Below are 22041 nucleotides of genomic sequence, written 5' to 3'. Positions count from 1 at the left end.
ATCGGATGCTGGGAGTTGCTTTCCGAAACGTTTGTTATGTTAAGCTTACCGTGACTGAGGGTCTGCATGAAATATAATGTCAAGAAGCATTATCAATTACCGATATTGAAAATCAGCATGAAATTTGGTTTGACATTGGCAGCTTTCCAGTCTACCCTAGTTTAGTTTCCAGTCCCTCCTAATATCCTGATATAATCAGTAATCACTCGCACCCCAGCTACCACTAACTTTATGATATAAAACTGTAATCACTCGCACCCCAGCTACCACTAACTTTATGGTTAAAACTGGCCTCTAAATTTGGGTTTAACGAAAACAATTGGTTATCGTAAATGTTTTTGCAACTTTTTGAATTAGTGATTACCGTGACAATTCAGTAGAATATGCGAGATTAAAAGATTGTCTTGGTAAGAACTGATATTTTGTATCTAATGAAACTAGAACCGTGATTGAAGTATTATTATATCTGTACGTGAGGGTATGACAGGAATCCCTAATTAGCGATGTATCTTTAGAGACTCGTCTAGGGGCTAAACAAGATTTGACCATATTATCTCATCATTAATGGAATGAAATGATGATAGTTGTAAAAACATTCCGATAATAGTTACTGTTAGGGCGTTATGAATACTAGCAGGAACCCGTTTATTAATTATTAATGTTGGCGAAGTAGTATTTATATATATTTTTATGACCGTTCAGTTCCCCAGACCTTTATCCACTGGGAGACTTTGGGACCGGAAACTGATCCGGCCCCCAAAGAGGGGTCAGATCACGTCACCAATTGGTGACGTATAATTAGTGATGTGATCCATGGATTGAATATAATTGACAAAGAAATGGGCTAGATCTGGGGTAGACTTCACATGTCAATTTTGTAAAACATAGCTGTACATTAAGAAGTAAACATGATCTGACTGCTCGAATCGTAGATCACATAAGGGACGGCAACCTTGCTAAAGGGGGGGGGGGGGGGGGGGGGGGGGGGGGGGGGGGAGGGGGGGGAGGGGGTGGTTCTCGTATCAAGAGATCAAGGGATGTGAGACGTACGTGTCAAAGGCATGCAAGGGGAGTGAGCCGATCTAGTGTTCTAGGTATAAATCATCTCACTACAATCCCTCTCAACCAAGTTATATAATGTCATGAAAATCAACGATACGCCGACTTTATGGCTCTATTCTTTATATTATACCAAAACAGGAATCATTGCCGAGAAATAAATCTCGATTTCCAAGTAACTCGGATTGTAAAGAAGAAATGTCACCTTTTAGGTAGGTACTAGATGTTTTAGCGACTACGTTCTACTGCATAATATAGGCTATGATAGAGCCATCTGGTGGGGTTATATGCCCAGGGCAGGATACCACTACCTACCCCGCTGTATAGTACACACAACGAAATGTGCCGACAATTAACCCATACATGGGCAGTAATGAGAACTTCCTAGAACTATGTATTTTAACAGCTGCCTATTTTTATCTCACTGCCTGGGAGTGCTCTCTCTGAAACAGTTAATACTTTAACGGCGAGGAAGTAGACATGTTTTGACACGTGACTCTGACACGTAACTCTGATTTGTTGCTTTTAAGCAGCTTCCAGGTGCCGGAGAAGTAGGTCTAGTGCGGGTAAAACTATGTTATACAGGATTACCTGTTCAAGTTTTTAGAACTCTCAACACTGTAAACATATAGTAGTAGTGTTAGTAGTAGTGTTAGTAGTGTTAGTAGAAGCAGTGTTAGTAGTAGTAGTGTTAGTAGTGTTAGTAGTAGTGTTAGTAGTAGTGTTAGTAGTAGTGTTAGTAGTGGTGTTAGTAGTGTTAGTAGTAGTGTTAGTAGTGTTGGTAGTAGTGTTAGTAGTAGTGTTAGTAGTAGTTTAAGTCACGTAGTGTCTCATATAACATCTCTGTAATATTTTTAGATCATGAATACGATGTTGTCACATTGAAACTTTGATTAAATCCCTTCCTGATAAGAGCCTTTTCCTTGTCGCATCAAACGGGATCAATAGAAATTTATCCAAGAAAAACAAATCGCTGTAACAGAGAGATCGCTGTAAGAGCTTGTGAGTATTTTAGTATTTTAGTACTTGTCTCAGTGTGGCAGGAATGTAATATCCGGACTAGAAGTGATAACATTCATCACTTTATCTAGCAGTTAAACACTCATACTCAAAGTAAGATGGCTTGTGTATTGTGTATGTGTATCTAGCCGCTGTTTAACACTCATACTCAAAGTAAGATGGCTTGTGTATTGTGTATGTGTATCTAGCCGCTGTTTAACACTCATACTCAAAGTAATATATGAGAATTATCCGTCGTTACTACTACTATTTTATATCCGGATACTAGCAATATTTATTCAGTACGAAACCAACACAATGTTTTACATCAAATAAACCGTATTAGTACAAGCCGATTAAGAAGGTGAGACCTCAAGAGTGGAATAAACGATCGACAAGATACATCCTCAGTAAGATTTCAACGGATCCGACGTTTATTCTCGAAATTTTCGTTCAATTTTGGTCATCCAGTGTCTGCACTTCAAGGACAATTCCAATGCAGATCAATAAAAAGTTAAACAAGTTCGAATCACAAAAGCACAGCATGAGCTACACGAGATCCTTACCATTATGGTCATTTGATAGTTCTTTCGTTCCAATTTCTTATTGTTTCTGAATAGACTCAGTCTAGACTGAGTCTATTCAGAAACAATCAGAAATTTGAATGAAAGAACTATCAAATCATGAGACTCTATAACACTACCCGAATCCACCAGATTATGGTCATTGGCTGAGTGCCAGTAAATTATCAGGTTAAGTAAACACTAACTTAGTTTACATACTTTAAACTATAAATATGTTATATATAGATGTGCTTTATTATACATATTACATTACTAATCTTATAGAATCATATTATGGTTACATAGAATGTAAGATAATAATATTGTTATGTTATTGATAGGAGACCTATAATAAATCTCACCAGTAGGAGGGAAGCTAGTAGTGGGCTTTGCGATTATCTGTGCCATGGGAGGAGGGTTTGCAGTGCTAAACCGGGGTGCTTTAACTGTTTCCTGGAACTGATAATAAGTGTGTTACAGTTAGAATAATTTAAACATTTCGTCACGTTTAAAATGATAACTCTTACTTCTTAATTGATGTACATAAAGCAAAGCGCGCATTTTTAGGTCAAATTGTACATCAAACTGTTTATAGGGACTAGAATATTGCTGTTATCGTTCGGATTATCCCAGAATATCAACAAAGGAATTGATAAGCCTTAATAGCAGACGCGATAACATGAAATGAGAATTATTTAATTTAATTATGATAATAAAATTATCACTAATTGCAGGAGTAAAATATGAAGGACGTCATCGAGAACTAGTCGAAAACAGGTTATATCGGCTAGAAATGACGATCAGGCGTGGCGTTAAACGTGTTTCTCATTTTAAAACACTTAAACTAGCAAATCTCATTACATAATGTTATTTTTAATATTTCTTATTATAATTTCTTATATTTGATACAAGGGAACGCCATTTTCGGACGTGAGGAGAGTTAGGATTCCTCCAACTACATTAAACTAAGAGAGGCTGGGCCATGATAGCCCACGAGAGAATAGCATTGAGATGCTCTGCCTACCTCTGGGGTGTGGCAACCCTGGGGAAGGTTGCCGGAGAAATCAGAGTGAATGGCATGGTGGAGGATGGTGTTAAAAGTGACATGAGTCAAAATGATACGCTTAAGTGCGAGCTGGGTTTGGAAAAGTAAAATGAGACGATACAGCATATGAGTTAATACTCTAAGTCACCCCGGTCTGATCCAGCTCTTCCGGCATATGTCATTGACAGAGAGGTAGTAGTCCTGGAAATATTGACCTCTTATTTTGGCAATAGACGGACACTGTCCAAGGAAGCGTGAGACACTTTCCTCTTCGTCGCCGCACGTATGACAAGTTAAGCACTGGTGCTTGATTTGCAAATGGTGTGAAGGTGTTTGTTTAAGCCGCAGTGACCCGTGATGAGGTGAACTGCAGAGCAAGTCTGTGTGCACACGGGGGGGGGGGGGGGGGGGGGGGCTGCACACGTACGTTTGCAACAGTTTGTACAGTCACCCGGGGTATTACTGTATGTGGATTAGTTTTCACAATGAATCTAATCATTTATAATATAACCAGTCGCCGTGCCAGATAAATTAGGAGCGATAACAACACACTAATATATCTAGAGGGTGGCCCAGAGGTAACTGCCCACACGCAACCCTTTAATAACTCACGTAATTCTTCTTAGAATTGCACAGAAATTTCAGAGATTATAGATATGGGTCAAACTTAGATTTCCTGAAAGTTAACAATATCTTCACTCAATCAATGCCCTGATTGGTTGGAAACTGCCTGCTTAATGGACAGCAACCGAAGCGCTATAACGCGAAATTCTTCGGTTTTAAGGAACGTCACTATCAGTATTCACTCAAAGTTATCAGATCGTCATCCATTATTGCTAGCTAGCGAATAGCTCCCGATGAAATTACTGATTGGATGACGAAATCACTGATTAAGTTCCGAGATCACGTATCTGCAATATCTTAAAAGAAGTTCCTAGCTGAAAGCGTTATCACTTTATGGTGACAATAGCGAAAAAGAGGGATTGGTGTGCCACACCCACTGTAATTAATTAAATTTGACAAAACTTTCAGGAAATCTAAGTTTGACCTATATCCATAATCTCTGAAATTTCTGCGCAATGCTAAGAAGAATTACGTGAGTTATTAAAGGGTTGCGTGTGCATGTGGGCAGTTACTTTTGGGCCACCCAACACTCTAACAATATATAACACACTAATCACCTTCATGTCACTCCTTCATAATAGCCTTTACAATTAAGCTAGGTTAAAAATCGTACCACGCACAAATTTGACGCCACAACGGACGATAAAAGGCCCTATACATTCACTTGGGTAAATCAAAACTTCATTTTTTCCTCGAAAAACTTTGGTAACCTCTTATCTATCTTTTACTTGTTGTACTTGGCAAGAAATGCTTTTGTCTGAAACAAAGGACTAAAGGACTGCAGTCAGCACAATATTACGGAAAAGCGAACCGAATAAAACTACAAACATAACCGGCTCCAATTTCAGCCGCTTGTTTTAAGCAGCTTTTCGACACTTTGTCGCATATTTTTGACACTATCTGAATCTCACAGAGTCTGTTTAAACTCTAACTGTTCCACTGCTCTGCTGCGGATAAAACATTCCTAACTCCGAACAGAGCATAAAATCGAGTGTAAACCAGAACACACTACACATTTCTAACTAGAACATATAATTATAACACATTTCTAACCAGTACACATTTCTAACGAGATTACACTACACATTTCTAACCAGTACATAGTACACATTTCTAACCAGTACATAGTACACATTTCTAACCAGTACATGTAGTACACATTTCTAACAGGTACATAGTACACATTTCTAACCAGTACACAGTACACATTTCTAACCAGTACATAGTACACATTATTAACCAGTACATAGTACACATTTCTAACCAGTACACAGTACACATTTCTAACCAGTACATAGTACACATTTCTAACCAGTACATAGTACAAATTTCTAACCAGTACACAGTACACATTTCTAACCAGTACATAGTACACATTTCTAACCAGTACATAGTACACATTTCTAACCAATACATAGCACACATTTCTAACCAGTACATAGAACACATTTCTAACCAGTACATAGTACACATTTCTAACCAGTACATAGGACACATTTCTAACCAGTACATAGAACACATTTCTAACCAGTGCACAGTACACATTTCTAACCAGTACATAGTACACATTTCTAACCAGTACTGAGTACATAGTACACATTTCTAACCAGTACATAGTACACATTTCTAACCAGTACATAGTACACATACCTTGCTAACACTCCTAATCTGTTGAGAATTGTAGCCGCCCTGCTGGGACTGATTCTGAGCTTTCTGCTGTGCTTGTGCGGGTTGTGATCCCACCGCTGGTTGTGAGGGGAAGCTGGAGAAGCGCGGGTTTGCGCTCTTATTAGTCTGGGAGTATGGGGGCGGGTACATGTAGTTACCTCCTGCTGCACTCTAAGAGGGGTGGTTGTTAGGAGGTTGTTAGGGGGGTACCCCCAAACGTGGTGATGATATAGCCAGCCCCGCTACCTGAGTCTGTGCGTGACCCGTCTGCTACACAGAGACTCAGGTATTCAATTGTGTTGAGAGGGGAAATAATGCGAAATTATAAGAATAATAAATCCGGCCAGTAAGCTAATTAAGGTGGCTAATAATCCAATAACGGACTAAGTTATAGGAGACATCCGCTAAACTGTGGTAGTTTCAGCAGGAATAATATCTGAACTTACGTGAATCGTTTCAGTACAAAAAACAAACTCGATTATAAGAAAGGGAGACGAACATGACAACTAATTGTTTTGGCAGTGCTATCAGGGACAACAGAGTTGATGAGCTACAATTTCAAGACAAACATAATATTTGAATCCTTAATTATTATTAAAAACTCACAGAGGGCTCCTGCTTCTTGACCGCGCTCTGTTGAAACTGCACTACTTTAACTTTAGTAGCGTTCCAGCACTGCGCTGCGGTTGTTCTCTGTGCTTCGTAGCTTACTTTGTCTCCTATGTTGGGTAGAGGCCCCTAGAAGTAGCAATTATTCATAAAATTTAAGTATTTTTATTCTATTTGCATTTTGTTCGGGTGCAGATTTTATTATAGTCATGGTCTCAAAACTTCGGAAAAATAGCAGAATTCACCTGAACTACCCCGAAGTTGAACATAGTGTTTTTGTCGATACATCCGTACCCCAGATACTTTTTAGTGACGTACCCTTCTGATTTTATATTCTGTACTCCTGGAGGAATTAGATAGAATAAAAGAATAATAGATTAATAGAAAATATAATATTGTTATACACAAAAGCAGTTCAGAAGATGTTTACTAAACTAATATACTAACTTATGAATTGATAGAAACACATAACGAGAACCACTATCAGATGTGATACACTAAAAAAGGTTTCACAGAAACGTTCCCAAATGTTGTTAGAGCAGCTGACAGGGATACTTCCTTATTTGGTAGTGTTACCATGACAACACTACCTTATTTGACCCAGTGTTACCATGACAACACTACTTTATTTGACCCAGTGTCACCATGACAACACTACCTTATTTGGTAGTGTTACCATGACAACACTACTTTATTTGACCTAGTGTTACCATGACAACACTACTTTATTTGACCTAGTGTTACCATGACAACACTACTTTATTTGACCTAGTGTTACCATGACAACACTACTTTATTTGACCTAGTGTTACCATGACAACACTTCCTTATTTGACCTAGTGTTACCATGACAACACTACTTTATTTGACCCAGTGTCACCATGACAACACTACCTTATTTGGTAGTGTTACCATGACAACACTACTTTATTTGACCTAGTGTTACCATGACAACACTACTTTATTTGACCTAGTGTTACCATGACAACACTACTTTATTTGACCTAGTGTTACCATGACAACACTACTTTATTTGACCTAGTGTTACCATGACAACACTACTTTATTTGACCCAGTGTCACCATGACAACACTACCTTATTTGGTAGTGTTACCATGACAACACTACTTTATTTGACCTAGTGTTACCATGACAACACTACTTTATTTGACCTAGTGTTACCATGACAACACTACTTTATTTGGTAGTGTTACCATGACAACACTACTTTATTTGACCTAGTGTTACCATGACAACACTACTTTATTTGACCTAGTGTTACCATGACAACACTACTTTATTTGGTAGTGTTACCATGACAACACTACTTTATTTGACCTAGTGTTACCATGACAACACTACTTTATTTGGTAGTGTTACCATGACAACACTACTTTATTTGACCTAGTGTTACCATGACAACACTACTTTATTTGACCTAGTGTTACCATGACAACACTACTTTATTTGACCTAGTGTTACCATGACAACACTACTTTATTTGACCTAGTGTTACCATGACAACACTACTTTATTTGGTAGTGTTACCATGACAACACTACCTTATTTGACCTAGTGTTACCATGACAACACTACTTTATTTGGTAGTGTTACCATGACAACACTACCTTATTTGACCTAGTGTTACCATGACAACACTACTTTATTTGACCTAGTGTTACCATGACAACACTACTTTATTTGACCTAGTGTTACCATGACAACACTACTTTATTTGACCCAGTGTCACCATGACAACACTACCTTATTTGGTAGTGTTATCATGACAACACTACTTTATTTGACCTAGTGTTACCATAACAACACTACCTTATTTGGTAGTGTTACCATGACAACACGTTCCCAAATGGTTTCTTGTTGTCCCTCCCATAAACAGTATCTCTTGTAATTATCCAAAATAGAATTCAATAGTGTGCAACATTTAGTATGTTACGTTAAATAATAGGAATATTGTGTGATACTAATGTATGAACAGAGAATAATTATAGATAAGTATTAGTGGTAGTAGTAGTGGTAGTAGTAGTGGTAGTAGTAGTGGTAGTATTAGTGGTATTAGTGTTAGTAGTGTTAGTAGTAGTGTTAGTAGTAGAGTTAGTAGTAGTGTTAGTAGTAGTGTTAGTAGTAGTGGTAGTAGTAGTGGTAGTAGTAGTGGTAGTAGTAGTGGTAGTAGTAGTGTTAGTAGTGTTAGTAGTGTTAGTAGTGTTAGTAGTGTTAGTAGTAGTGTTAGTAGTAATGTTAGTAGTAGTGTAAGTAGTAGTGGTAGTAGTAGTGTTAGTAGTAGTGTTAGTAGTAGTGGTAGTAGTAGTGTTAGTAGTAGTGTTAGTAGTAGCAGTAGTAGTAGTAGTAGTAGTAGTGGTAGTAGTAGTGGTAGTAGTAGTGGTATAAGTAGTGGTAGTAGTAGTGGTAGTAGTAGTGTTAGTAGTAGTGTTACTAGTAGTAGTAGTAGTGGTAGTAGTAGTGGTAGTAGTAGTGGTAGTAGTAGTGGTAGTAGTAGTGGTAGTAGTAGTGGTAGTAGTAGTGGTAGTAGTAGTGGTAGTAGTAGTGTTAGTAGTAGTGGTAACTAGTAGTGGTATTAGTAGTGGTAGTAGTAGTGGATAACTTACCATTGCTCGATATCTGGATGTTACCCCCACCACCTATCCAGGAGGAAGACATTCTAAAAACAAAATAGGATATTATTATATAGTTATACTAGAAAACCCGTGGTCACAGGGAGGAAGCTAATACTAATAACTATTTTTTGTTAGTAAGTTTAAATCGCGTCAAAAAATATCCTACACAACCGAAGATACAGCTCGCACTAAACACAACGTAATTACCACAAAACCGATCAAAATGTCGCTCACCAATCATTGCACGTGCACGTGCGTGTAATAACCCTCGTTACCATGGTTACTACGCAACTTATATTTGTTTACCCAATTTTCACGTGGGCGGTCGTACATTATACATTATACATACATTATACATACAGAAATAATTCTTTGAATTATATAGTTATATAGTTATATTCTATAACAAACTATTTATTACAACTAATACATCACTATCTTTTCTGTATAACAGACAAAATGATTGGTCAGTAATCGCTATCATTTGAGAATGTATTCAATTGTATAAACTTATAAATGAAAAACGTGTTACATGTAAAATGTCGAATTACAGCATATTAAAAGAACAAGAATTCATAAATTATAATACTTATCTGTCTGGAAGTGAAATATCAATAATCTTTGAGCATCTAAACAATTGTATATTTACACTATATTTTATACATTATACCATGACTTGAGAAAGGTTTAGAGTGCAGACAATTTAAAATTAATATCAGTTTGTTCACAAAAATGTGGGTGTGCAGTTAAAATTGCTGTTGTGCAGGCAACAAGGTTACCAGGTTACAGGTTATTTCTACCCATACATTATACATACTCCTATTCCTGTTTAGATTTAAAAACTTTTCTGCAAGTACACTTCACCAATTTAAATATACATATCAAAATGCTAACCATTATACTCAGAAAGATGATCAGAAAGAACATTAAAATATCTAAATTGTACATCTCTACAATTGACTGTTGCTTAATTTCTGAGTTCCTCAAGTAATCTGCATTCCCAAACTTTAAAAGACGGTCCACATGGTATTTCAAGACAGCTTCTCCTGATCCTGGATCATCAATAACAGCTTCAGTAGCTTCTCTCATAATTTTAGAGTATACTCCCTTTTCCTTCAACATTGTATCAACAGCCATCTTGAAACTTTCATGAGTGAGGTCCTCCTTCAATAACATGACTCCAAACTTGTTCCTCTTCACAATTGCAGCATTGTGAACCTGATCAGCAAACAAGGGTACACAAAACAGAGGCACATTGTAAAAGATGCTCTCCAACCGACCATTGTTCCCACAGTGGCTAACAAAGAAACTAATCTTACCGCTTCCAAGTAAATCTTTCTGGGGAATCCATGACTTGGCTAGAACTTGATCCTTGGCAAATCCAAACTGATCTTCAATTGTTTCAGTGAATTTCAAAATGAGACACGCATTAGTAGCTGCTAGTACCTCCAGCATAGTGGCTGTGTGTTTAAAAGACTTTATAGTAAAACAAATTTTTAGTAAAACAAATTTAAATTTTGGTATTTATTAATAACAATCAAAACATATCATATCATAAAAATAAAGCCGCGCGTTGGTTGACTGCCTCAGTATGGTGAATAATTTAAGCTTGAAGGTGCCCTGCGCATTTACAGAACATTATGCGGCGATCACATGATCACGAGGACCTGTGAGCGCCAAATTTAATTTAAACTTTCTAGAAATCGTACATCACTACGAGTTACTCATGCTTTTGAATTATAGGAGTGCGGATTGTCAGGTATTTCATTCATTCATACTTAATCGGTTTAAAGCTGTATATTTAGAGCTCACTATTGTTTGAACTATGAAAGCAGAACGTAAATAATGGACAATATACCGACGACAATACCAAGGACCCGAGTGCCGCATTGACTTTTCCGGATCCGTTTTTACCGAAGGCTTATCCACCAGTTACTCATGCTGCATGTATAGTCTGATAATATTTTGTTTTATCTCTAGCAAGCATTCTGTAAGTTGGAGTGTCGTATTTATTATAGAAGAGCCAGCCAACCTCCGCATTACAATCTTTTGTATATATTTGCAAAGAATGAGCCAAATGACAGATACACAATATTATGGTGGGGACAATTTGCAATGAAATTGTTTAAGTCATCTGGAAGTGGATTGAGTTGATGCGTTTTCAAATGAAAGAAACCGAGAGAAAATGTGTTTGGAGGGAGAAGATAAGGAAATCCTACAGCTGGATGATCCATAACAAATCTCACATCAGCAACTCTATCAAGTTCTTCCATGTTATATTTAGTAAACTTAGGCTGTTCATAGAACATGGATCCAGAAAGTTTAATTATGCTAAATAATCTCATTGTTGCATCCCATCTGTCTCTTAAAGTGGGAGGAAATTCCCCTCCAAGTAAAGAATTGGGCTCGCTAAATTGTAATGTTGAATAGCCCTCTTTTGATCTGAGGAATGCGATCTCACTAGTACAAGTGAGTCCTAATACAGGTAGCCCTGCAGTTGCAAGAAAGTATGCTGCTCCAATTGCAGTATCTTCCATGACAACCAAATCGAAATTTCTTTCTCTCATCAGATGCTCAAAGTTCTCTCCAGTAAAGTAATCAAACCCATATGAGAAGAAATCCAGAGATCTTTTCCTGGCTAGTTCAGTTCCAGCCAGCAAGTCACTCATCATATCTTTTGATGGCAAATCTACCAGTTGTTTAATAAGCTCATTGACAGATTCCAACTCTTTCTTGCTCCCCTCTCTATCTGTTACAGGATTCCAAAGAAATTTCCTTGATGACATATCAACGTTCATATCATCGTACAGTGAAAGAACAGTTACATTGTGTCCAGATTCAACAAGAAACTCGGCAACAGCTGCTGAAACATAGAGATGGGATCCATATGTTCCTACAGTCACCAGAATATTGGCAGAATAGGATATAGAGACCAGTGTTGACAGAAGAACATACAACATAGACGATAATCTTTCCATTGCTTGTAAACCTTTAATGAGTGTTATTTAGCCCTCAAAAGGGAGAAAAAGCGGGGTTTTTTAATGAACAGGTTCATGAATATGACTGTTTATTGTGTATGTGTGCATTTTGCAGATATCAGCGAATTTGGAGGATTGGACAAACAATTTCTTATTCATCAGAAAATTATACTTAGGCATTTTAAAACAAATTTACAGTGCCAGTGCTGCCAGTGGCGTAACGAAAGCCAAAGGCCCTGCTGACCCTGCTACTAGCAAAATTGTACGCTTTGCTCAAGAAAAAGCAGTCAACAGTAAAACAAAGTATTTTTTAGTAAAACAAAGTATTTTATTTATCAGCAGTGCAATCAATTCATATGATATAATTATAAGAATATAATAGTATGTCACACAGTGGGTGTGGCACGCCACTCCCTCTTTTTCACTATTGTCACCATAAAGTGATAACGCTTTCAGCTAGGAATTTTTAAACAAAAAGGTTAACGGGTGATATTCGTAAAATATATGTTCCAAGTATTAAACTGTCGAGTCTAGATCGGCGCGCATCCAATGGTAAGTTATAAACCTACAACAAAAAGAATTTTATTTTTGAAGCGAAGGTTTTGAAAAGTTATTGCAATGCTTACCTGGCTCGCCAATCCTGGTAGTGCGATGCACTACTATACTGGGCCGTGCATCATTTCGCTAATCCCTGTCATGTGCGCGGCGCTTTTTCCAAGCTTCCTGAAAGGAGCAAACGATAAACTGGTATGCTAAGTAACTGCAATGCTCCATGCTCGCAATTTAGGATGTATAATGCGCGCAATTCAATTTCAAAGTTGTGGTAATATTTGCTTCACGATGTCTTTCCTTCGCATCTTTCCGATTTGCATACGCAACCCAGTAGTGCATCGCGCTACAATGGTAATATAAACTGTAAACTGCACTTTTTATATTGTATAAACTCAAAATCTTATCGACATATATTTATATTAATTGATAATTGTAATGACCTTTTTTTTTCTTTAAAAATAATATAAAAATTGAAGTCAGGCGATGTGCTTTAAAATAATATATCGCGCGCCATGAGTCAATTCATTAATAATGGAAAATGTATAAACAGGCTTCGCGCTATTGTGTACTGTAAGCGCGAGCGCTCCTACTAAATTGCTCGCCCAAATTTTAAGAAAATTCTTGTGAAAAGGCCCTTTGGCATGGAAGTGATCTAGATCGGTGTATTTTTTGACGCTGATTCCGAATCACCCCCCATGACGTAGGGTTAAAATTAGAGTGGCGGGTTTTTTTCGATTTTTTTCGAGGAAAATACCGTTGTAATGCTTATTTCGAGAAAATAAGGATGGCGAAAGTTTTTTCGAAAATGGACTTGACCCAGCAACAAAAATCGTTAATAAACAAACTAACAATTAACAACAATCCAGTGTGTTAGGGAGCCGCTCCAACTGTTTACTAATTGATCTTCCAAGCCTTAGGGGAACCCCGTTGTTCACGTGATCATGTATGAAAAAATGTACGACGACCGAAGCGGGAAGCCCCTTACTAAACCGGGCCGGCCTAATTGTCTATTTTCGATTTAATGAGGTTTCCGAGCTGCTATCTTGAGATAAATGGTCAAGTTCTACTAGTAGTAATACTACACTCACACTATATGTTATATCATATAATTATAAGTATAATACACTACACATTTAAACAGCTAACGCAGCCTAGTTTATCATGTTAGAATTATGTGGAAGATATATTAAATGCCAGAATATGCCAAAAGTTTACAACGAGAAAGATTGTGATTGATTGAATACGCCCAATGGGCGCTGGTCTGTACCGAAATATAAAAAACATACAATATAAAATTATAGAGAAACATAGAGAATAAAATTCTAGCAAGCCTCCGAAAACTATTTAGCATTGTGTGTCGACGTAACTAGAAAATAGCATAAAAATATGAGTTGCAGTTCAGGTTCTGTTACTTTAACATTTACCAGTCTCAGCACTGAAAAAAACACACTAAATAAGCTTTCAACGCGGTTCATTTATTAATTGTAAAAAGTGGTAAATCTACACACGGCAACTCCAGTCAGCACCAAATAACACTCAACATACATCATACATTAACTCTTATCAGGAGCTTTGGGACGTTTGAGATGATAAGGTTTTATCAGCCGTGCAGATCTTTCTGTCGCGTATGAAATAATGTTTATTTGAGTCTTTCTGGATCATCTGTTTCATCTCCTTAACAAGTTTACTATGCGCACGCTGTTCCTCTTTGGTTCTGTCCGGTCCCAAATAAACATGTTTGAAAGAGTCACTGTCTCTGAGGTTTCGTGCACGCATCAGAATCAAGTCTACCTCACTGGCACAACCAAATTCGACCTTGATAGGCCTATTCTTACCCGGTTCCTTCCTTCCGATTCTGTAGACCTCACCAGTGCGGAGCACGGGGAAAGCGTCAGTTCCGTAAAGTATGTCCTTGACAACTTTGTTGAGCTCAAAATCGGCTTCTTTATCACTTTCATGGCAACCGTAGATCATCAAGTACTTCGATCGTTTCTTCTCTTCATTTACAGTCCTGACGGCTTGTTTGATAGAGTTTTCTGTTAAAGGTTTCCCGCAAGGACGCTGAGCAGTGTTTTTCTTGACAACATCCGTCCAACTTTTCATTTCTGATTTAACTGTCTCCTGAACTGAATTCATCTGTCCTTGTTGAGTTTCAATAATTAGTTTCTGATCCGCTATTTTCTCCGATTTCATGACATCAATTTTCCCAGCAGCACTTTTACAAAGTTCAATATTCTTCTCCGCCAATTTCATTAAGCTGCCGATGATTTTGACGAGTGGATTTTTGTTCAGTTTCATTAAAGCGGTCTCAGTAAAGTCAGATCTACATGAAACATTGGCAACCTTGAATATTTTCTGAATTTCTGATGTCATCTCATGGTCCATCGCGTTGAGCCGGTCCACTGAAAAATCCATGCTACACAGTCGGCGCTGTTGAAAGTCGACGTGGCGAGTAACACTTTCACTGATAACGATCACTGATAAGCGAGCTAAAAAACAGTGCAAATACAAATTGGTTTACTGCGAACTGATTGGTTTACTGCGAACTGAATTGGTTTACTGCGAACTGATTGGTTTACTGCGAACTGTACAACTATGATACTTGTACAACTATGATAAAGTGATAAGATGTTGGTAATGAAAAATGTAATTATATATGCTAATCTAACTGCGTATAATGCGATTACACTATTAATTGCACGAGCCACAGCCGAGTGCAAATTGATACAATAATCGATACAAGCCGATAAAAGCTGATAAAAGCCGATACAAGCTTACTCGTCGGCACTCAGCCTGTAATTCCGCTTAATCTCTATTTATGAACATTATAGCCTGGGGTCCCCAAGTAAATAAAACCCGTTACATACCAATAATTACAAACCAATAATAACAAACCAATAATCGATACAAGCTGAAAAGTTGATTAAAGCAGTTAGCAGAGTTCAATTATTGCGGTTATTTCACGCGACGGGCGTCAGCTATCAGTTTTCTAGCTTATCAGTTCATCACGTGACTATGCTAACAACCATCACGTGGCTATGCTAACAACCATCATGTGATTATGGTAACAACCATCACGTTACTATGCTAACAACCATCACGTGACTATGGTAACAACCATCACGTGGCTATGCTAACAACCATCATGTGACTATGGTAACAACCATCACGTTACTATGCTAACAACCATCACTTGACTATGCTAACAACCATCATGTGACTATGGTAACAACAATCACGTGACTATGGTAACAACCATCACGTGAATATGGTAACAACAATCACGTGACTATGGTAACAACCATCACGTGACTATGGTAACAACCATCACGTGACTATGGTAACAACCATCACGTGACTATAGTAACAATAATCATGTGACTATGGTAACAAATATCACGTGACTATGGTAACAACCATCACGTGACTATGGTAACAACAATCACGTGACTATGGTAACAACCATCACATAAATATGATAACAACAATCACGTGACTATGGTAACCACCATCACGTGACTATGCTAACAACCGTCATGTGACTATGGTAACAACCATCACGTGACTATGGTAACAACCATCACGTGACTATGGTAACAACCATCACGTTACTATGCTAACAACCATCACATGACTATGGTAACAACCATCACGTGACTATGGTAACAACAATCACGTGACTATGGTAACCACCATCACGTGACTATGCTAACAACCATCATGTGACTATGGTAACAACAATCACGTGACTATGGTAACAACCATCACGTTACTATGGTAACAACAATCACGTGACTATGGTAACAACCATCACGTGACTATGATAACAACCATCACGTGACTATGGTAACAACCATCACGTGACTATGGTAACAACAATCATGTGACTATGGTAACAAATATCACGTGATTATGGTAACAACCATCACGTGACTATGGTAACAACAATCACGTGACTATGATACAAACCATCACATAACTATGGTAACAACAATCACGTGACTATGCTAACAACAATCACGTGACTATGCTAACAACCATCACGTGACTATGGTAACAACCATCACATAACTATGGTAACAACAATCACGTGACTATTCTACCTTATAAGGAGTGTAGTGACAGCACGTGACTACCTTATAAGGAGTGTAGGTACGACACGTGACTACCTTATAAGGAGTGTAAGGACGACACGTATAGTCACGTGATGGTTGTTAGCATAGTCATATAATTGTTGTTACCATAGTCACATGATGGTTGTTACCATAGTCACGTGATGGTTGTTAGCATATTCACGTGATGGTTGTTAGCATAGTCACGTGATGGTTGTTACCATAGTCATGTGATGGTTGTTACCATAGTCACGTGATGGTTGTTACCATAGTCACGTTATGGTTGTTAGCATAGTCACATGATGGTTGTTACCATAGTCACGTGATGATTGTTACCATAGTCACGTGATGGTTGTTACCATAGTCACGTGATATTTGTTGTCATTGTCACGTGATGGTTGTTAGCATAGTTACGTGATGGTTGTTAGCATAGACACGTGATGGTTGTTACCATAGTCACGTGGTGGTTGTTACCATAGTCACGTGGTGGTTGTTACCATAGTCAGGTGATGGTTGTTAGCATAGTCACGTGATAGTTGTTAGCATAGTCACATGATGGTTGTTACCATAGTCACGTGATGATTGTTACCATAGTCACGTGATGGTTGTTACCATAGTCACATGATGGTTGTTAGCATAGTCATGTGATGGTTGTTAGCATAGTAACGTGATGGTTGTTACCATAGTCACATGATGGTTGTTAGCATAGCCACGTGATGGTTGTTACCATAGTCACGTGATGGTTGTTAGCATAGTAACGTGATGGTTGTTACCATAATCACATGATGGTTGTTAGCATAGCCACGTGATGGTTGTTACCGTAGTCACGTGATGGTTGTTAGCATAGTCAAGTGATGGTTGTTAGCATAGTCACGTGATGAACTGATAAGCTAGAAAACTGATAGCTGACGCCCGTCGCGTGAAATAACCGCAATAATTGAACTCTGCTAACTGCTTGAATAAACTTTTCAGCTTGTATCGATTATTGGTTTGTTATTATTGGTTTGTAATTATTGGTATGTAACGGGTTTTATTTACTTGGGGACCCCAGGCTATAATGTTCATAAATAGAGATTAAGCGGAATTACAGGCTGGGTGCCGACGAGTAAGCTTGTATCGGCTTTTATCAGCTTTTATCGGCTTGTATCGATTATTGTATCAATTTGCACTCGGCTGTGGCTCGTGCAATTAATAGTGTAATCGCATTATACGCAGTTAGATTAGCATATATAATTACATTTTTCATTACCAACATCTTATCACTTTATCATAGTTGTACAATCTTTCTCGTTGTAAACTTTTGGCATATTCTGGCATTTAATATATCTTCCACATAATTCTAACATGATAAACTAGGCTGCGTTAGCTGTTTAAATGTGTAGTGTATTATACTTATAATTATATGATATAACATATAGTGTGAGTGTAGTATTACTACTAGTAGAACCTGACCATTTATCTCAAGATAGCAGCTCGGAAACCTCATTAAATTGAAAATAGACAATTAGGCCGGCCCGGTTTAGTAAGGGGCTTCCCGCTTCGGTCGTCGTACATTTTTTCATACATGATCACGTGAACAACGGGGTTCCCCTAAGGCTTGGAAGATCAATTAGTAAACAGTTGGAGCGGCTCCCTAACACACTGGATTGTTGTTAATTGTTAGTTTGTTTATTAACGATTTTTGTTGCTGGGTCAAGTCCATTTTCGAAAAAACTTCCGCCATCCTTATTTTCTCGAAATAAGCATTACAACGGTATTTTCCTCGAAAAAAATCGAAAAAAACCCGCCACTCTAGTTAAAATGCTTCCTTGGAGAGTTATGGGCAAAAACCGTTTTGGTCACGTGACAGGCTAGTAAAACGTGAATTCGATTATTTAGGGCTCGGGTTAGGGTTAGGGTTGTGGTTAAGATTATGGATAGCTTCGGGGTTATGGTTAGGGTTAGGGTTGGGATTAGGGTTTATGTAAAACCGTTTTGTACGGCTTTGTAGGTTTACAACCTACCAGGACGCGCGCCGAGTTGGACTCGTCCAATATATGGAACAGATATTTTACGAGTATCACCCGTTAATGTACGGCTGCAAAACCAAAAAAACCAAAGTCACGTGAAATTTTTGGGCGAGCGATTTAGTAAGAGCCAAGCGCGAGGGCTTCCGTTCGATTGTAAATCGAGTAATTAGTAATAAATGAAGATGCTGTTATGGGAATTATTTCTTAATTAGTAATATTATTAAATATTGTCTGCTCGATGCCTCAAAATCATTAACATTACTAATCATTTTCAAAACAAGTTTTGAAAGTGATTAAAAATTGTTTTCTTTTGGGGTGTCGCTTACCATGAATGATGAAAATCCGCGAATAAATCTTGCTGCTGCCTGCAACGGCTTAGTATTCTCAACCACTGGATGTATCGACCCCAGGAAACCATACCATGTTCCTTAAACGGCGCGGGTTACAAAACTCCTAGCAGCCAAGACTGGCCAGGACAAAAGCCTCGTTGTTGCTAAACGTTTAAGGTTTGAATTGCTCAAGACCTTACTCATAGCTGTGAGAGGCCATCAAGGACAGTACTATCAAGAAGCGATCCCTGCTGACGAGCTTGAAAGCAATTTGGTGCACTACCAACATAACAATGAAGACACGGTGACGATATTGATGATGTAGATGATGTGAATGAAGTGCAGTGGATGATGAGGACAAGGATATAGAAGAGTTATAATAAAGGATGACGAGGAATGTGATGCTATTATGCCACACCGTAGATGTGGATTCTCGTGGGGAGGTGAGGTGCATTTGTTTACTTTTAATAGCAAGTACATGCTCAGCAGGATCAAGAGGTGATGCACATTTTGTATTATGGAACGCTTGTAACTCCTTCTTGTTATGTGGTGTTGGTAACCTACCTTCATTGTGTTTCATTTAACTTTGCTATCGTGCTCTGCTTTGAAAATTGTGATAGTACCCGTTCGATTTGTTAATGAGACGACCTCCTTGTTGCAGGATCAAAATGTTCTTCGTTTGAATAAAACATGAATTTTGAGGGATAAGGAAGTGTTGTTGGGCTGTAAAACCAACTTAAATCAATTTCTCGTGTAATTTTAGGTGTGGAACAGTCACCAAAATGAGTTGCTTACCTGCTGTGTGTTTTTGTACTCAGTTTCGTGCTCTTTGCAAAGCTGCGGCAAACATATTAAAACGAACATTTCTCTTTGAAAATTGTGTTAGTACCTGTTCGATCAGTTAAGGTGACAATTGCCTTGATCTTTCGGTTTCAGCTTAACTCCCTAGGCTCTAGGTCATGAGCAGAACCGAAGGATCCAAATATATATGTTGCTTGTTGCTCGTATTAACTACAAAATATCAATTTCGAGGGATAAAGAAGTGTTTATAGTTTCAGAAACCTAGTTAAATCGATTTTTCGTGCAATTTTAGGTCAGAAACAGTCATCAAAATGAGTTGATAAGAAGGAATACAAATTTTTAAAAAAAGGAATAAAAATTTGAATTTTGATCTTTATTACAGATTAAACATATCATATATAACCATAAAAGCCGCGCGTCAGCTGATTGCCTCAACTTGAGAAGGTCGATTTCTCGGTTATTTCTGAACTTTCGTTCAGAAAATAATTCGGGACCTTACAAGAAGGAGTTACAAGCGTTACAAGCATTCCATAATACAAAATGTGCATCACCTCTTGATCCTGCTAAGCAGGTACTTACTATTTTAAAAGTAAACAAATGTACCTCATCTCCCCACGAGAATCCACATCTATAAATAATAGATTTGACAACTGGAAAAAAAGATAAGATTCCATTTTAAACGACAATATTAAATTGATTACAATAAACACATAATATCCATTACCTGAGCAGTGATGACAGGAAGAAATACTTTTCTGCCCATAATTCCTCAGGGCTTATTCGGGATCAGCGTTTAAAAATACATTGATCGAAGTTACTTCCACATGGCATTATTTTTCAGTCAGTTAAACAAAAATTTCAGTTAAACAAAAATTTCAATTTTATGCCATTTATTACAGAATAAACAAGTTTAAAATAAATCGATTTGATATTTAAAGGAATCCTAATTCAATGTTTTGTATGGCTGTCACTCTTTGAATAGATTAGATATAAGTTGACGGGGCAAAGGAGTGTGCGTGCTGTTCGCTATTGCTCACACCAAACGGCAACCTAGTAAAAGTTTTGTATGGACACCGCCCACCGGTCTCCATCACGATACAAAATTAGGATTGAAGAATTTATTGTATAACTACAGGGTGGGCCAAAAGTCAGTGGGCATACGTTGGCCTTAATAGCTCAGTCACTGAGTGCCCAATTGAAATAATTCTTTCTGGTATGACTTACCACTATCACTGGTTCGAGGAATTTGTTAAATCGAAGAATATTCGAGTTCATTTGTTTCAAATGAAGGTTCATTTTTGCATTTATTTGATAGTTTGGATAGTCGGATCGAGCTAAATTTTATTGAATTGTGTTTAGCCATTTGAATTACGATTGTCCTGAAAAAATTAGAACTTAAGCTTCTCAGATGACCGAGATATGAAGCATAACGAGTTTATTCATTACGTGTGATCAGGTGAATGGTTTACCTAATCACGCGATTAGGTGAGCCCGTTAACCACCCCGTTAAACATTATGGGAATTGTTAAGGGTGCCCAATTAAGGTGTCGTGTCACGGTGTCACATAATCACCCAGTCAATTTTGTTAACGAGATACAGAAAATGCTTGATAACTTCGTCATTTCTAATCCGTTTTGCCTCATGTTTTCAGATCATATGCAACATTTAATAATCTACTGTCTCTGAAAAAAATTAGGCGTTCAGTATGTTAAGAGAAAGCAATATAGGTGTTTTAATATTGAATGGGCGTGGTCTAAAGTATTCGAATTCTCAAATTTTGACGACGGAATCCTCGAACCAGTAAGTACAGTATGCCATCTGCAAAGCAACAGCTCTCAAATATGAAACACGGCGGAGCTATTAAGGCCAACGTATGCCCACTGACTTTTGGCCCACCCTGTATTAGGAGTGGATGTAGCGGTGTGGTGCATTATTAGAGTGACAGCCTACTGATTTAGAGTTGTTTTTAAGTGAGCATAGTGGGTATGCAGTATAAAGGCTGCAGTATGGCAACTTTAAAATTGGTTCTTTTAATCATTTATTAAATATCAGTTAAAAAA

At 37.8% G+C, this 22041-nt stretch overlaps 2 protein-coding genes across 2 annotated transcripts in view; both read right to left on the bottom strand.

Annotated features, from left to right (window-relative positions):
• Positions 1-9244, bottom strand: part of LOC134822991 (cell division cycle and apoptosis regulator protein 1-like) — a 44330-nt gene extending 35086 nt beyond the window's left edge. Inside the window, exons 1-5 of the mRNA XM_063834292.1 lie at positions 9192-9244; positions 6813-6910; positions 6565-6696; positions 5941-6129; positions 2984-3080 (exon numbers count right to left, since the gene is read on the bottom strand). Of these exons, the coding sequence (XP_063690362.1) occupies positions 2984-3080; positions 5941-6129; positions 6565-6696; positions 6813-6910; positions 9192-9243 (568 nt within the window). The 5' untranslated portion in view covers position 9244. The remainder of the gene's footprint in view (positions 1-2983; positions 3081-5940; positions 6130-6564; positions 6697-6812; positions 6911-9191) is intronic.
• A 481-nt stretch (positions 9245-9725) lies between these two features.
• On the bottom strand, positions 9726-12310 carry LOC134823286 (UDP-glucosyltransferase 2-like). Its single transcript, XM_063834699.1, has 2 exons — positions 11260-12310; positions 9726-10660 (listed from the first exon to the last, which is right to left on the bottom strand). The coding sequence occupies exons 1-2, from the start codon at positions 12176-12178 to the stop codon at positions 10020-10022; spliced, it is 1560 nt and encodes a 519-aa protein (XP_063690769.1). The 5' UTR covers positions 12179-12310; the 3' UTR covers positions 9726-10019.
• Positions 12311-22041: the final 9731 nt, after the last annotated feature.

The sequence above is a fragment of the Bolinopsis microptera genome, chromosome 11, assembly GCF_026151205.1.
Source record: "Bolinopsis microptera isolate Bmic1 chromosome 11, MBARI_Bmic_1.0, whole genome shotgun sequence".
In the NCBI taxonomy this organism is placed as follows: Eukaryota; Metazoa; Ctenophora; class Tentaculata; order Lobata; family Bolinopsidae; genus Bolinopsis; species Bolinopsis microptera.
The sequence above is the reverse complement of the archived record's forward strand: the minus strand, read 5'-3'. Positions and strand labels throughout refer to the sequence as shown.